Below are 15,934 nucleotides of genomic sequence, written 5' to 3'. Positions count from 1 at the left end.
CTGAGTGATGGGTTTTACAATTGCTAAGCCAACCCTGGATCCGGTTGATATCAATCCCGCCTCGCGCGGGGTCCAGTGCATATGATTTTGTATCTGGTATCTCTTCTGATATTTAGCCTCGATCGCACGTTTGGAGCCAAACACTCCCTCTTACCTTCGTCTTTATAGAATCTCAGCTCTATGAGGCAACCTTCCCCTTTCGCACCCTTATGATTTCTGGTCAAAAATAGTTGATGGACATCCATGTTTTTACCACCTCGACTTTCGGTCGGTAGGGGCTCCCCAGGATGACATTGACCATTTTTTGGGTGTACTTCTTGTTCCATATAGGCATATTCAGCTTGGAAGACCACGACCAATTGGTCCGTGAGCCATAATCGATGGATTCCTGGGTAACGCTCCTCCAAAAACTGGGCATGCTTGATACATATCCAACAGCCTTGATTATCTTCTGTGTTATAAGGAGGATAGGTTAAAATGGTTTCCCGTCGAGGGTGAAAGTCCAACCCTTTGGGATAGAGATCGCATATAGCGGTATGACAAGAAACACAGACGGGCATTGTGAATAGTTACGACTTTAGATTCTTCCTCAACAGAGTGCCGAGTTGATGATGAAAGGATTGAGATCTTAAACCCCTCATAGTCGCTTGCGAAGTTGGTTTTAAACCGCTGTTGAACCAACATGCATATTGAAAAGACTAATCAGATAGGCTACAGAGGTAAATATGGTGGGGCTGTTATAACAGTTGCCGCAAGCAGGGGATGAGTACATGTTAGACATCACCCAGCCAATGAGGTGATAAGGGGCGGCCTTAATTCTTCTACAAGCTTTCGGACAAAATAATCATCTCTTCTGTAGATAGTTCGAAACGCAGGATCGACGAAAAGTTGCATGATGAAAGCCTGGAATTCATCGCAACGACAGGGTCGTAATTAGAACGATTGGCATGATGCTCTCTGATGCAAGGCTTCGCCAAAGCTCCGCGATTATCCAAATACAGAGTTTGACTGGAAACCTAGCCTTCGAGAAACCCAAATGGAAGTATAGAGTAAGTTGAATGCGATCGCAAATTTGAATTATTCCCGAACCACAAGAAATTAATTTCACAAGCTGTATGCGTTGGGTTCAATGTATCATGATGTATCTTCGAGTTACTTTGATGCTTGATGCTGGTCATGAGTTGCTGCTATTCCGGATTGCTCCACCCAAATAAGCGGAGACGTAGTATACCAGGTTCATCTTGTAGACCCACCATCATTGTTGCGCTGGGGAAAAGGCGGCCCGAGTTCCATCAGAACCCTAAACTTTGCTAGATCCCTTTAGGCCTCTCTCTTATGTGATTGTGATTAATCGACTGTCGAGATGACATGAACTCGCCGGTGCAACCCCAACGGATGCAGATCTTAACTTGAACTAGCAACTGTTGGTTATGTTGGTGCATAGAGACTAAGACGCTATTTAGCCAATATCTTACCCTGGCTGGCATGCCCGGGTAGGTCACAAGGACACGACCAACAGAAGACGGACGCATATGCGAGATAATGCATGACCGTGACTCGGAATCGATTACAATACGGTGAGGACAAGGACGCGCGGCTGCTTCAAACTGCAGGCGATTCTACAAAACAACAAGGTCCCAAGTCCATTGTTCAATAACCTTCCCAACTCTCTAACCCATCCACGAAAAGTCTTCCCGGCCTCCAACCATTTCCATTTGTGGTTTTCAAAAAATCCGCTGTTATGAATCGTCCAACGGTTGAGGTGCCTTCGTCAAGCACACAAGAACGTGACTTCAATACCATCGTTACCAATCTTGCCAATCAAGACACGGTGCCATGGTATCGTAAACCAAATCTACGCAGTCTCTATTTTATGCTTATACCGACATGCATGGGTATTCAAATGACCTCTGGCTTCCATTCACAGATGGTCAATGCTATGCAGATATTACCGTCATGGATCAGTTGTATGTCATGATGTTGGCCTTTGGCCAGAGATTGCGCTAATAAATAACGCGTCAATAGATTTTGATAACCCTCAAGGATCTCTCAAGGGTATTATTGCAGCCGCCTATCCTTTAGGTGCGATTCTTTCGCTTCCCTTGATACCCATCATTAATGATCGGCTCGGGAGACGTTGGTCCATCTTCATTGGGTCATTCATTATGGTCATTGCGTCTTTAGTACAAGGGTTTGCCAATTCAGGTAAGGACAATCGCTGTGAGTATGAGTATCAGAAAGATAGGCTGAACATCTGTAGCTGGTTCTTATATCGCTGCTCGCTTAATTCTTGGTTTCGGCATTCCTCCTTGTTTGGTATCAGGCTCCTCACTGATTGGAGAATTGGGATATCCAAACGTATGAACCTTCCCTTGACTAATAAAATAAGGCTTACAGTTACCAGGAGCGAGCAGTCTTAACGTCACTTTTCAGTGTTTCTTATTTCTTTGGTCAGATTACTGCGGCCAGTATATGCTTCGGCACCAATGACATCTCGAGCAATTGGGGCTGGCGTATTCCATCTCTCCTTCAAATTGCGCCCCCAATGCTCCAGCTATGCTTTGTCTTCTTCGTTCCTGAAAGTCCCAGGTGGCTTGTTGCTAGGGACCGGAGTCAAGAAGCGATGGAGACGCTGGTAAAATATCATGCCGAGGGCCGGGAATCCGGATTCGTCAAGGCTGAGTTAGCACAGATTCAATCAACATTACGCATTGAGATGCGGAATACCAAGAGGTCATGGCTTGACCTTGGAGCAACTGCCGGCATGCGAAAACGTTTGTTGACTACCTGCATGCTAGGTCTATTTACGCAGTGGTCTGGGTCGACCCTGATCTCATACTACCTTGGTGACCTGTTACAGATCATTGGGAAGGACTCTTCCCATTTCAAGCAGACTATCAACGTCAGCCTATCCTGCTGGAGTCTTGTATGCTCTTTCACAGCATCTATGCTTGTTCGTCGCTTTAAGCGACGACACATGTATCTAGCCTGTACAGCTAGTCTGCTCGTCGTCTTCTCTAGTTACACAGTTAGCATGGAGAGGGCAATCACAGCAAAGGAGTCTGGGAAGGCAAACGATGCTGCCGGTACGGCTAGCATTTTTCTATTGTTTGCATATTCTCCCGCCTACTGCCTCGCGCTCAATACGGTCACCTATAGTAAGTGGCACAATCTGGCCCATGATACGGCCCCATAGTAACAATGCCTTTTAGCGTATTTGGTTGAGATCTGGCCCTACGCTGAACGATCCCGTGGCATAGCCATTTTCCAACTCTTTTCGCGCTGTGCGGAGTTCTTTACTACCTTTGTCAATCCTATCGGGCTTGCGAACATAAGTTGGCGCTATTTTATCACCTATTGCTGCTTTCTCGCTTTCGAAGTTGTTTTTGTGTACTTTTGCTTTCCGGAAACATCTGGCAGAACCCTTGAAGAGGCAACATTCTGTAAGTTTACAAAGCCTGATATTCACTCCCTGTCTAGCGGCTAATATTGAATTTCACTAGTATTTGAGGACGAGAAGTCATCGGCTGAAAAGGCCATACTTGAAGTCGAAAATTCAACTGCTACTGAACTTGTGCTGCGAGACTCTGTTGAGCGTAGGGGAGAAGGATCTGAGATTAGAGGCTCAGTGTAGTTCTGCCTTTTGAAACGCAGGCTATTATAGCATATCTCGAGACTATTGTATTTCATAATCCTTAGAGAATATCTGTTTATTAATTGATTTGTTGTAGAAATCTGGTCCCTGCAGATATTTGCTGGGCTTTCTCTACCCTAGGTAGTGCGTGGGCTCTTGCAATATGGCTGTATAACCACCACGAGGGCTGCAACCCGGACGTGATCCCGCGAAGTGATCAACGATTCGAAAATACTCATGGAAGCTATTTCGGGTGGGCTAATGAAGCTAACTAGGCCAATGGTCGTTTCGACTTGGCGACGGGCAAGGTCGGTGATGTCTTCCTCTTACATCCATCCCTGATCCACTCCACCACACGAAATGAGAAGCGACTGTTTCGCGCCATCACAAACTCCAAGACGAGCTTGAAGGAACCTTATCGTCTTCACCGTGCAGACGGTAACTACAGCGTTCTCGAGCAGAGCATTAGGTACGGATTGATGGAGACGGGTGTGACAGAGAACGATTTAATAAAGTGGCATATCATCGCCCTTCGGGAAGGGTTCAAGCCGGGTCTCATTGATAGAAAAGCCTCAACAAAGGCTGACGTGACACCTATCAGTCAGCTTGGGGCAATGGCAGCTATGTAACCTCTTATATTGGCCTCAATGCTAGTATAAGTCTAAAGATAAGCATTTATAACAATTGTCTCATTCAATAAACCTGGTATAGCTTGAGTTGTAAATGCTATGATAATGACTCATTCCATGGAACCCAGTACTGTTTATTCCAAGCCGAAATACACTTGACCTCAGCCGGAGGATCTTGTTTCCATTCGATGAAGTCTCCAGCTGGATCCTGTTGTGAGACGACATCTGACGTAAAGCCCATCTTCTGTTTCAGCGACATTCCCATATGCAGCTTATACTCAAAATTAACAGATGGCACGACTGCAATCTTCCCATAGTTGCGGTACCACAGGTCTTTGCAGAACAGCTGTGGCTCACCTTGGTGACATTCACCTTTCATTTTAGCAGCCCTAAATCGCAGACCTTCGATGATGGGCTTGGCACTAAACACTGCGGCACCGTTCCAGCATGCAAAGACTTGGAAAGGTCGTCTTGCATCATATCGAGCCCGGGTTTCCTTATCATTCCAAAACAGCTCCGATACATTGTTCCAATCGCCGTTTGGAACATCCACAAATGAGTCGCCGTTTATACCCCTAGAAATCCAGATGTCATAGAACCTTGGCCTTTTACCGTTCCAGTCCATTCCACAAGTCATATCAGCCTTGAGGAACTTTCTTTGGTAGACAAGTTCGAGAATGTCATCTGGACATGCTGTAACATCGTTTGAGAATACAATAGTGGTATCTTCCGTTATTTTGTCGCGATTCTCGAGTATAGGTTGCAACGCCAGATTGCGTAGTGCTGCAAGACTCATGATTCGCTCGGTTTTGGTGGGGTCGATGGGCGATTGCTGGAAAAAGTATGCTATACCGAGAGCTTCAAGGTGAGGTCCAAGGGCTGACAGAACATCGGCAGTACCATCGGGTGAATTGCCTTCAACAATAGATAGCATGCAATGTTGAGGGCCAAGAAACTGAATGGCTTCGACGACGCTGCCAATCAGACGGGGCAGTAGGATCAGATTCTGTCGTAGATCGAGTGCCAGGAAGTATCTAATAGCGGGGTCGGACGGTCCCGGCGACTCAACAAGAGAACGATATCGGGTTCCATTGATGATTGGACACTGAAAAGTCGGAAGTTGCGCTGAAAGGCGGTAAAATATGGCATCAAGGTAGGCAGAGATATTGGCTGATGGAAGAACATCACCTGTTTGAGGAGGGACGTTAAATTTCAGCTCGCAACATGAAAGTCGTCGAAATAGAGGAGGGAAGAGAAAAGAACATACCATCTAATACTGCGATTTGTGAATTCGTTTTGTATAGCTCGTTATGTACATACCGACCCATTTGCACGCTATAATATGTAACGAAATGGTCCTTGTGTGCGTACAAAGTCCATCCAATAACAGCAAAAGCGACAAGTGGTATCACCAGGAGCTGTATATTCCTCCGCCCAGTAAACGCACCTAGGGAGGATGGAGTCCAGAGGAACATTGCTAGACAATGAAATTTCGCAACACGCGACTGCTCCCAATTCTGACCCTTACATGGAAAGGTAAAGAGATGAGGATTACGCGGTCTTTTAAGTAATTCTGCCTCCATCAACCTGTCTCCCAGCTATTTTCTACGCTAGAACGCTAGCCTGTACGGAAACGGCGAAGCTTTTCCAGTCGTCATTCCATCCCACCCTGTCATCGCTGATCGCGGAAGTTTATAAGCTGGGCGAAACAACTTTAAAGTTTCACGTTAACGATATCAAGCTTTTTAACTGCATTAGTCCACATAGCGACGATAGTTCCTGCACTTTATGTCCAATCGTTGACCTGTTTTCTAGATGCAGGGTAGAGGTCAGTTTGCAGATAAGTGGATCACCAATACCGAAAGGTTTCGTGACGCAACCAACAGCCCGCTCTGACCGGTGCTGCATCGTCCCAGCTGAGGCGAGCTTTCAAGCAGGAATGAAATGCGATAATCTTGAGCTGTTATGCTGTTTTGGCTTCTACCACAACCTACCCCGCGGCAAGAGCTATCGACGCTAACCTCAAATCTCGAATGACAACCAAATTAGCTCAGGTCTTGCAACTCACGTCTGTCCACGGAGTTCTTGACACTAGAGTCCTTAACACCGGGAATCAGATATTACCACAATGAACCGCTATGCGTACTCCCCTCCGATTTATCTAGAATTTCGATTTCTTGAATTGCGACCCGGGTCACCGAAGGACCCTCTCGGTGGGATTCTTCTGCACAGGATCTTATCGCCCGAAAACAATTAAATACCGGACTTCGAAGTCTTGTCTTATGTCTAGGGTAACCAATCCAATCCAGATTCTATTTGCATTACAGATGAACGACCCACAGTCGAAGACCAACTTGTCGAATCTCAACTTACAGGACGGTTCGATGGTGGGCCAAATCTCGCCTCTGCTCTTCGTGCCCTTCGAAAAAGCATCTTTACATGTCTAGTCTGGTGCGACTCTATCTGCATTAATCAAAGCGATGTCAAAAAGCGTTCTGAACAAGTACAGCGCATCTCTGATATATATCGCTGTGCCAAACGTGTCGTCGTTTGGCTGGGGCCTGTGGCTCCCTGGACTGGGCTTGTTATGGAGACTATTCGGCGAGTAGCTAGTGAGACCATTTCTGTAGAAATGTCCTCAGCCACTCACGGATTGAGGCACAAGGTCATGTACACCACTACAGGAGAAAACTTTGTTCATTCCACAAGGCATGGAGACCCTCTCCCTCTCAGCCCAAGTCATTGGCTAGCTGTTCTATTTAAGGTTTTTGGAGCTCAGTCATCAAGTCGTACAGTTCAAATCAACACAATTGTGGCTAGCTGTCGAGAAGTTATTAGCACCGACTGGCCCCGTCGCCTGTGGATCTACCAGGAAATCATGTTGGCAAATCAAGAAACAACCATCATTCAGCTGGGCAACAAGGAGATGTTATGGGAGAGTTTCAAAGATGCAGTCACCGTTCTCTGCATTTTCAGACCACCACCTTCTAGAGCCTTCTTGGATCCAATCAATCACAACATAAATATACAAGCTTGTGAAAAAGGCAATATCATCTAGAGACAGATATGGGTATCACAATTGGCTACCGGAATTGGGCGTAACAGCATGTTACCTATGTTCGGATGCATGCGATCAAGTTTTTTCTCTACGAAACTTGATGGTGCCTGACGTTGCTCGGTTAGTAACAGTGGACTATACCAGATCTGCGAAAGAGGTTTTTACTTCATTTTGCATCAATCATCTCGCGCATCGAGAAGAGATCAATTTCTGCAATTCAGATACGAATCCAAGCTGGGCAGAAGATCCGGCAGAGACTGAATTGTACTCATTAAACATCACCTGTCATGCTTCAGGACAATCTGCCGCTTCTGCTTATCTTATCGAACCCGGTGTGCCGGATGTGGCTGGCGTAACATGCGACGAAATATGCAGTGACCCTATTGATTTACCACCTATAACTGTGCTACAATGATATGCTGATTAAAGTCGAGACGTTGTTTCTACATTCCAAGAGCTCGCCATGGGCGACCTAGTCCATAACGAAGAATCTCTTGACCAGCTGATCCTCATGTTGACATATGGGGGCGTCCGAAATTATATCCCGGAGAAGTTGCAGCCATTGAACGACTGGTCGCTTAGCACCCTGGAAGAATGGCGGAAAAGGGTGCGTCAATTCATGGGTTGTCCTTTAGACTGGGACAGCGCTACTCGAGAGCAATAGGTAGGAATCCCATGTTTGCGCAACGTAAATAAAGAGGTCAGAACAGAGACCGGCTGCCCAGTAACTCGAGGCGGAAGTTACGTTCGCGTCCCCCCAGGAAGGCGCAGCGGTGACAAGATTGCAGTCCTACTTGGTCTTTCAACTGCGATAGTTCTACGGCCCCAAGCTGAACCTGAGGTGTATGCTGTTATAGAACCTTGCTATCAACCGGATCATATGGAGGGCTAGGCTCTTTTGGGAGACGACTTTCAAGGCTGGCAGAGGTTATGGAGCTCAGAGCATGTGCAAACTGTCTTCTGGAAAGAGGGAGAACCTGCACGTCGATTGGATCCGCGATTGGATCATGTCCCTTTTGACGAAGGGTATATTTAAAATAACGATCAACCTTATTCTTTTTGGAGGTATCCCCAGACTGAGCCAGGGCGATATGGATTCAAGTATCACTACCCGCGAATGTCAGAACAAGCTCTAAAGAAGAGAGGAGGTCCCACTGAATGGTTTCGGCTTTTGTAAAAAAACGTCACTTTATTGAACGTTATTATGTCACGACCATTTCAACAATGTACTCGGATTCCATACGTATCAAGTTGTATTATGTTGCTCTAAAAGTAATTTATCTTCTGTCCTATACTCTCATATCCTGTCCACTAATTACATTCCTCATAGATCCTACTTGCAAACAGTCTTGTAGCTATTGAAATAGGTCGGAGCCTTGAGGCAATGAAAGTCCTTAGGACTCTTAACACCATGCCTGCAGTTCTTGTCTTGATAGACCAGAACTAGCTCCTGTCAGCTTTCCATTCTGTGTATAGGTGGAGTTACTTACGCTTGCAGCCCCGGGCGTGATCAGTTTGACTAACCGATTTGACCTTGTCGCTGAACTTGAAGCATTCGCCAAGCTCGTCGCGGTGTGTGGTCAATTCGCCCAGGTTCCCTATGTTCTCGTTGTTTCCGCAATCGGGAGAACTCCAGATACGTGACCCGATGATGTTGAAGGGCAGTTCGTCATCTTGGGGTTCAGCAGCGACACCCATGGCGAGAGCAGCTGTGGCGAGGATAGTAGCGAAAAGCATATTGGTGATTAATAAATGGGGGGATGAGAAGTTGGTGGCTAAGTATTGAAGTACTGTTTCTGTTGTGAAGAGACTGAAGGGTTGCTTTATTGAGGGGGTTCAGCAGGCTTTAAATGCTGCTTCAATTGAGCAACCGCTGTATACAAGCTACGCAAGTGTAAGCCCACTCGAGCTCGTATTTAAAAATAGTCTTCCTCAAACCAGATAGTTGTTGCATCTTTCTACATTGTTTACCAGATATCCTACTGCAACATTACTGTGATCAGCGGGACGGGTGAGATGCAGCTATGTCATGTGTTTGTCTAGCGCACTAATGCCACTTTGGTATACCAATACGAGGAAATGGTAGCTGAAATGCAACCCTCACGTCGATCGCTTACATCTGCAGAAAATTGATTGGAATAATATGCCACAATGACTTGACCAGAACATCGTATTCCGGAACTCCCGGCAAATCTACTTATGACGCAGTTGTTTTGTGCCACGTACCCAATTGATCGCCGCCAACCTCACGATAAAAAAGTAAGACTAAGCCCCGCTTAAACCTCACATCCCGTGGTATGTCATCATTCCCCCGCATTGACACCAACGATGATCCGGTTTTAGAGTTGCAGTATGCCAAATAATGGAATCCCGTGACGCCTGTATATGCACGCAGAATACGAGGCGCTTGTTGCGTCTGTTTATCTTCTGCCTACTACATTTCTTCACGTGATTCACCCACGACATGACCCGATCCAAAGTCCCTGCTACCATCCATAAGCCACTGGCAACAGATCTTCAAAACGACGTGCACATTCTGTTCTAGAGACATATTTCGATCCGCCTTTAGATTGGCGCCCGACGCGAAAAAATGAAAATCTTAGACAGGACTATGTAGCGGAATTATATAATTGGGTATAGACAGCGATTCGAACAGGAGTAGAATGCCCTCAAAGCATCGGCAATAGTCAAGTGTAGCCATCAGTCTTTATTCTGATTTTATTATACGTTTGCGCTCTCTGTTATTTGAGAGGATTTAAGTCCTATGTCGAGTTTGCCCTGGAATCAACAACAGCTTGAGATTCTTCAGCCGCAAGTTTTATCTTGTTATTATCTAGAAAAATATCTATTATCACGAAGTATTAAAATATCATACCAGAAGGTAGTGTGACCTCATAGCCTGGCGCAATGAGTCCGAAACCAGGCTTGTAGGGCGCGTTGTTACTAGTAGTACCTTTGAGGTTGGAAATAGAAGAGGGTTAGAACCACCTACAAGAACAGTGATACACTAGGAGAATCTATCTTGAGCTCTTTTTCTTTTTTCTTTTTCTTTTTTCTTTTTCTTTTATCTTTTCTTTACACTTTCTTGCAACGAACTTTGGGTCTGCCTTAACCTCAGCGTAAGACTATAGTGGTAGCGAAACACTAACGCTTATCGAGCATTGGTCTTATTATAGCTGGTTTATCGGCTAGTTGGATCGCAATGCTTACCACACGTTATTGCCTTTTTCATTCCAATGCTTGAGTTTAAACTCATGAAGAGGCAGTTACCAATCCTCAACTTGCTGTATTGCATTTACAAACGACAATTTCGTGAAGATTCCATGGACCTGCACGCGCCTGAAGCCATACAGTGGCTAACTCGATCAGGTCAACTTGCGGCAGCAGGTTAGCGCTCTAATCTCAATAAAGCCATATCCTTCGAATACTAAGCCTTACTATGGGTCATCCTCTGCTGACTGCATTTAAACCCATGTCAAAGGCACTCAGCTCTTATCTACTTAACCAACAGCGGCTAAAGGCGGCGCTGCATATGATCAAAGATTACAACAACCCTTGTTAAGAGCAATATCATTAATCGCTCAATTTTCTAAACAGAAGATGAGTCATTTTCTTTATCCTCTCCTCCTCTTCTTCTCCAACCATCTTGCCATATCTCAACTATCAAGAATTTGACTCTCCTCCCTTTGCGCAGTATGGTAGCCAAAAGGGTGCCCGCCGAGTTGGGAGAGCAGCTCAAGAACGACGATCGCGATGTCGCAGACCTGTGGAAAGAGGCTATCAACAGCTATCAGAGTATAGTTGGTTTCAATCTGCAACGCAAGTTCGACAACGTGCAGTCCATGATCGATTTTGGAACTGACCAAATGAATAACTTCCACAAGTTCAGACATGACAAGGGCAAAGTTGATCGCTTGAGGACTTTATTCTCGGCCAACTTGGACCTAGTGGAACAAGGTGCAAACCAGATCATAGCTGCTGCATCACCCGCTTTCCCACCAGCGGCTGCCATCGGAACGGCCTTGACCTACATGCTTCAGGCTTGTCGCTCTGTCTCGGCCGATTATGACATCGTCATTGTGTTTTTCGAGGATATGAATAGCTTCCTTGCTAGGATTACCATTCTAGAAACGAGACTGCCTAAGCACAAGGCTTATCAGAATTGCCTGATGGATGTCTTTACTTCACTGCTGACTATGTGCGGTTTCGCGCACAAGTACATCGAGCTTGGACGATTCAAGAAATGGATCTCCAATCTATTCAACGGCGACGATGGAGAACTCAGTGGTGCACGTGCTAAGATGGATAATAACTTGAAACATCTTCAGCAGGCCACTGAGTTCGCCATTCTCGGCAATACAGAAGAGACTCTCGCAATGGCGTCTCAGCTAGACGAGAACCAAAGAAACCATGCCGAGATGCTACAACGAGTCGGGCATGCTATCGACACGATTCAGGAAAACACGGAAAACATCAAAGGTGATATTGCAAAACTCCTCAAGCTCTTTGGTGGACAGAAGCAGCAAGAGAAGTCCCAGGAGAAGGATCAAGCCAAGAAACCTGCCTCTGGTAACAAAGTACGGAACTTCATGCCTGTGGTGTTTAACGATGACCAAGAGTACAAGAGCTTGGAAGAGACAATCCTTCCAGATTCCTGTAGTTGGATCTTCGCAGAGCCCGAATGGGAAGAGTGGTTGAAGTTACCCGTGGTTGAACGCCCAATCCTGGCCCTTACATCAGGACCCGGCACTGGCAAAAGTCACATGGCCGCTGCAGTGCACGATAAGCTCGCGCAGAGGGCAAAAGAGGATGCTAGTGGACATACTTATGTTGGTCACTTTTATTTCCGTGAGCAGGACGATACTTACAATTATTTTCTCTCCGGCGTTATCACTGTTATCATTCAAATTGCAGAAACCAACAATATTGCTTGCGAGAAACTGAGTGCTCAGATATCGAGAGATGACTTGTGTATCGACAACATGAAATGGCAAGATTTGGTCAAATATCTTCTCGTCCCTGTCTTTGGGCCCGGCTCCAAATTCAGCCTCTTTATCATCCTCGATGGTTTGGACGAGCTGGAAGACTGGGAGAGTTTCAGAGAATTCTTATCCGAATTCTTCAACAACAAAGGACTGAGAATTTCGCTCGTAGTGACCTCGCGACCTGACCGATTGGAGGACGTCCCCCAAGGCACAAATATGGTCCAAATACAAGCGACCAAGAAAAAGCAGAGTCAGGACTTCAAGGCCTTGATCTGGAGCCGCCTCAACACACTGAACAATCTTCGAAAGTTCAGGCGTTATGTCAAACAAAGGGTTGCTGATAGTATTGAAGAGGTCTCCCCAAGTGAGTACTCTACCTGTGTTGATATTCACCCAATACCTAATAACTTGTGATAGACATGCTATATGCCGAGCATCTCCTTGTTCGGCTTGACGAATCAGGCCGCGAGGGGGCAGCTCTTCGAGCACTCAAAGAAAAGAAGCCAGCTGATCTCGCTGGCATCTACGAAATCCTTCTTGCAGAATGCCAGCGTCGTTTGCCAGCCAAGCACCAACAAGTTGCTGCCTCGTTACTTCATTGGGTAGCTTTCTCCCAGCGAAGCTTATCGCTCACCGAAGTTCAGTTGCTCGTCAAGCACCTGGCGCAAGACGATGACTTTAGTATCGAAGAGATGCCCGAGCTGTTCTCCAAGTTCCTTCGAGTTGGTGGTGCCGGCTATGACCCTGAAGTGTACGCCAAGATCGTGGCTAGCAACCTTAGTGCTGTTCAAGACGTGAAGCAGGACGAGGATGACAATCGTGACAGTATTTACGACGATGGTCCACTTCCAGTCACCTTTCAAGAACGCTCAATTAGGCTTTATTTTACCAACAGTTCCAAGAACGCAGGCAAGTTCAGATGGGGGTCTTCAGAGGCACATCGAAAGATAGCTATAACATGCGCTGAGTTTCTACGTACTATTGACGACGATGAGAGCAAGCTAAAGGCTCGTGCCATCGCATTCCAACACCACTTTAACAATATCGATATGGACCAACACACCTCTGAAGAGCAGATTGAGGCTCTTGAAACTTGTGCAGAGGTCATATCTAACAAGACCGGATTAGCTAAGATCCTGATTAAGGCTGATATCAATTTCAAGAGCCCAGCCTTAGTTACCGGGACCCATGAAAAGCTAGCGAAGTGGTATACGCTCCTGGAAAAGCCAGAGATCAGACTTAATCTTAGCAGCTTTGCATTGGACTGGTGGCAACGGGTTGGGTTAGATCTCCCATCTTGCCGCCTTGGTGTCGTCAAGGGTTTGTTGCGCGAATTGTATAAGGCGCCTGACCTATTGACCGCTATCAAGCCATGGGAACTGCTGCGGGATCTCCTTCATTCGGTACGAACTACCCTATCATTTGTCCCCTTCTACGTCCAGGATGATGTTTTACAAAGGCTAACAAATGGTTTTGCTCTACTAGAGTAGCTTAGAGAAACTTCTAATGGGCCAAGCTGCAATAAACTTTCCTGCCGAATTTAGGGACAAGGGCACAGTCAAGGGCAAGGAGGAATATGATGAGACTGTCGCCAGTCTGGGAATCCTGAATCTATTCAGTGATGATATCAAACCTGACGCAACAGCACATCGTGCTGTCTCAGAAATCCTTGCTTGGTGTGACCTTATGGGACCAGCTGAGACAACTTGCAAACAGGCTCTGGAGCTTTGTAATCCGAGCGACCAGGAGTGGTATAAAGCCTCCAACCACTTGGTCGGTATTCTGTTGCGGCGGAAGAAGAAGAACGAGGCACATGAGGTGGCAATCGCTGCGGTCAACCAATCATCCAGTAATGGAATGCCTCCTTCACTTCAACGAACCATTCATTCAACATGTGCGAGAGCTCAATGGGAGCTCGGTTACTCGGAGCCTGCACTAGACTCTTACGCTAAAGCCAAGGCCAGCGACCCAGATGGAATCACCCCCGGTGAGGATCTTACCGGAGAGCTCACAGTCGTCGAGAGGAGAGAAAACAAGACGGACTACACCCTAAAGCTGAAGAAATGGAGCCTTCTTGAGAGAATTACCTGGCTCGCGTCAGAATTCATGGATGATGCGGATGAGAAGCTAGCAGTTTTCTGTGACATTGCCTGTGAACTGGGCGAGCAGGAATTTATTGTACGATTCTACGAAGAAGCAATCGAGTTTCTCGATAACCTGGATGCTGCTACACCCCTACGATTCCACCTCGCAAAGGTATACTTCCAAGTTTGTCGAAATCCTCAAAGGGCTATGGAAGTACTTGATCAGCTATTTGATATCCACTCAACTACCTACAGGTACCCCATTCTGGGCGGAAGTGCACTCTGGCTGATGGATAACCTCCTCGATCTAATGGCGGAAGTTCAGCTGGCCCTATTCCGCGAATCTAGAGATCCAGAATACAAAGCTGAGCGAATTGCTTCACTGGCTAGCCTCGACCAGCGACCGTTCATGGTGAATATTCCACGGACCTCTGTCTCCTGGACCAGTGCTCACAGAGTGACACTTGCCTATATGTATCTTGTCATGGGACCTTTGGTCAAGTTCCAGGAGACTGTGCAGTCTCTGCTGAAAGACTGTTTCGCCGGTCTTGATGATTCCGTTGGGTGGAATGATGCACCTTATCTCACGTTGTTAGCAAAGCTATTGGGCCTTATGAGTAAGGCGCTACGTGGCGACGCGCAACTACGCAGATATGCTAGGATTGTCGGTTCTGCCTTGTTCTCGCGACTAAGCAACACCGACGACAATGGAAAGGGCGTAGTGGCTGTTGAAAGTGAAAGCACAAATCGATCTTCAGAGGAGCCGAATGGTATACAGAACGTAGATGACCAAGCACATGTCATAGACGGCAAAGAAGAAGCCAAGATCAACAGAGGCTCCAACGGGGAAGAGGATGATACCCCACCCGGAGATGAAGGCGACCTGACCGACGATACTTGGTATGGTTGCGAAGGGTTCTGCAACCCCGAACGCGAGTTCCGATGGTGGGGAGGTCACTCAGCCTACCTATACCTGGCCTTTGAGTCAGGTATTATCTGCGAGGACTGTCAAGCCGAATACGACGCCATTGAGCGTGGCGAAAAGACTTTCAAGGGCCGATATTTTTATGGCCTTGGCCAAGACAGAATCAAGCTTCCTATCGAAGGTTGGCAAGGGGTCAAAGATGGTAAGATAATGTTGGAGGGTGAGGAGCCAGTTGCTGTGGATGACTTTTTTAAGAAGCTGCAGGACGAGGTGCTGACGAACGCCTGGGAACGTCTTTGGGCTGGTGAGGCATTTTGAGCGAGGTACTTGCTGTTGATAGAAGACATGCCGAACAACTTTGCATACGCAGATAGCGTAGAGTTCGGATAGACTTATCAACCATTGAATGACGCATATTCTTTTAATCGTGATAATTCTAGAGTTCATTCCCGGTAGCGACCATTGGCAAAGCTAGCACCATGAACTCAAATCTCCCCAGCAGTGTCTTCGGTCTGTTCCCGATGTGTGGTGACCGACAATGGCGCAATGAAAGCCGCCGTGAACGCCACCCTTGGCTGTCGTGTGGCTGTTATATCGGCCCCGTCTTCACTTCCACCGA

At 46.6% G+C, this 15,934-nt stretch overlaps 4 protein-coding genes across 4 annotated transcripts; 2 read left to right on the top strand and 2 right to left on the bottom strand.

Annotated features, from left to right (window-relative positions):
* Positions 1-1,741: 1,741 nt before the first annotated feature.
* FIESC28_05405 (uncharacterized protein) lies at positions 1,742-4,263 on the top strand (the record flags this gene model as incomplete). The annotated part of the gene is made up of 7 exons (XM_031159552.1): positions 1,742-1,967; positions 2,026-2,205; positions 2,261-2,358; positions 2,405-3,158; positions 3,213-3,443; positions 3,504-3,628; positions 3,910-4,263. The coding sequence occupies 7 exons, from the start codon at positions 1,742-1,744 to the stop codon at positions 4,261-4,263; spliced, it is 1,968 nt and encodes a 655-aa protein (XP_031016435.1).
* A 97-nt stretch (positions 4,264-4,360) lies between these two features.
* On the bottom strand, positions 4,361-5,738 carry FIESC28_05404 (uncharacterized protein; the record flags this gene model as incomplete). Its single annotated transcript, XM_031159551.1, has 4 exons — positions 4,361-5,451; positions 5,531-5,539; positions 5,584-5,598; positions 5,711-5,738. The coding sequence occupies 4 exons, from the start codon at positions 5,736-5,738 to the stop codon at positions 4,361-4,363; spliced, it is 1,143 nt and encodes a 380-aa protein (XP_031016434.1).
* Positions 5,739-8,654: 2,916 nt separating this feature from the next.
* FIESC28_05403 (uncharacterized protein) lies at positions 8,655-9,058 on the bottom strand (the record flags this gene model as incomplete). Its single annotated transcript, XM_031159550.1, has 2 exons — positions 8,655-8,764; positions 8,812-9,058. 2 exons carry the CDS (start codon positions 9,056-9,058, stop codon positions 8,655-8,657), a joined length of 357 nt encoding a protein of 118 aa, XP_031016433.1.
* A 1,958-nt stretch (positions 9,059-11,016) lies between these two features.
* On the top strand, positions 11,017-15,633 carry FIESC28_05402 (uncharacterized protein; the record flags this gene model as incomplete). Its single annotated transcript, XM_031159549.1, has 4 exons — positions 11,017-12,670; positions 12,724-13,626; positions 13,677-13,709; positions 13,802-15,633. 4 exons carry the CDS (start codon positions 11,017-11,019, stop codon positions 15,631-15,633), a joined length of 4,422 nt encoding a protein of 1,473 aa, XP_031016432.1.
* Positions 15,634-15,934: the final 301 nt, after the last annotated feature.

This window comes from Fusarium coffeatum, assembly GCF_003316985.1.
Source record: "Fusarium coffeatum strain FIESC_28 chromosome Unknown BRIP53273_contig_114, whole genome shotgun sequence".
NCBI lineage: Eukaryota > Fungi > Ascomycota > Sordariomycetes > Hypocreales > Nectriaceae > Fusarium > Fusarium coffeatum.
Note: the sequence above shows the minus strand (reverse complement) of the source record. Positions and strands in the feature narration are given on the sequence as shown.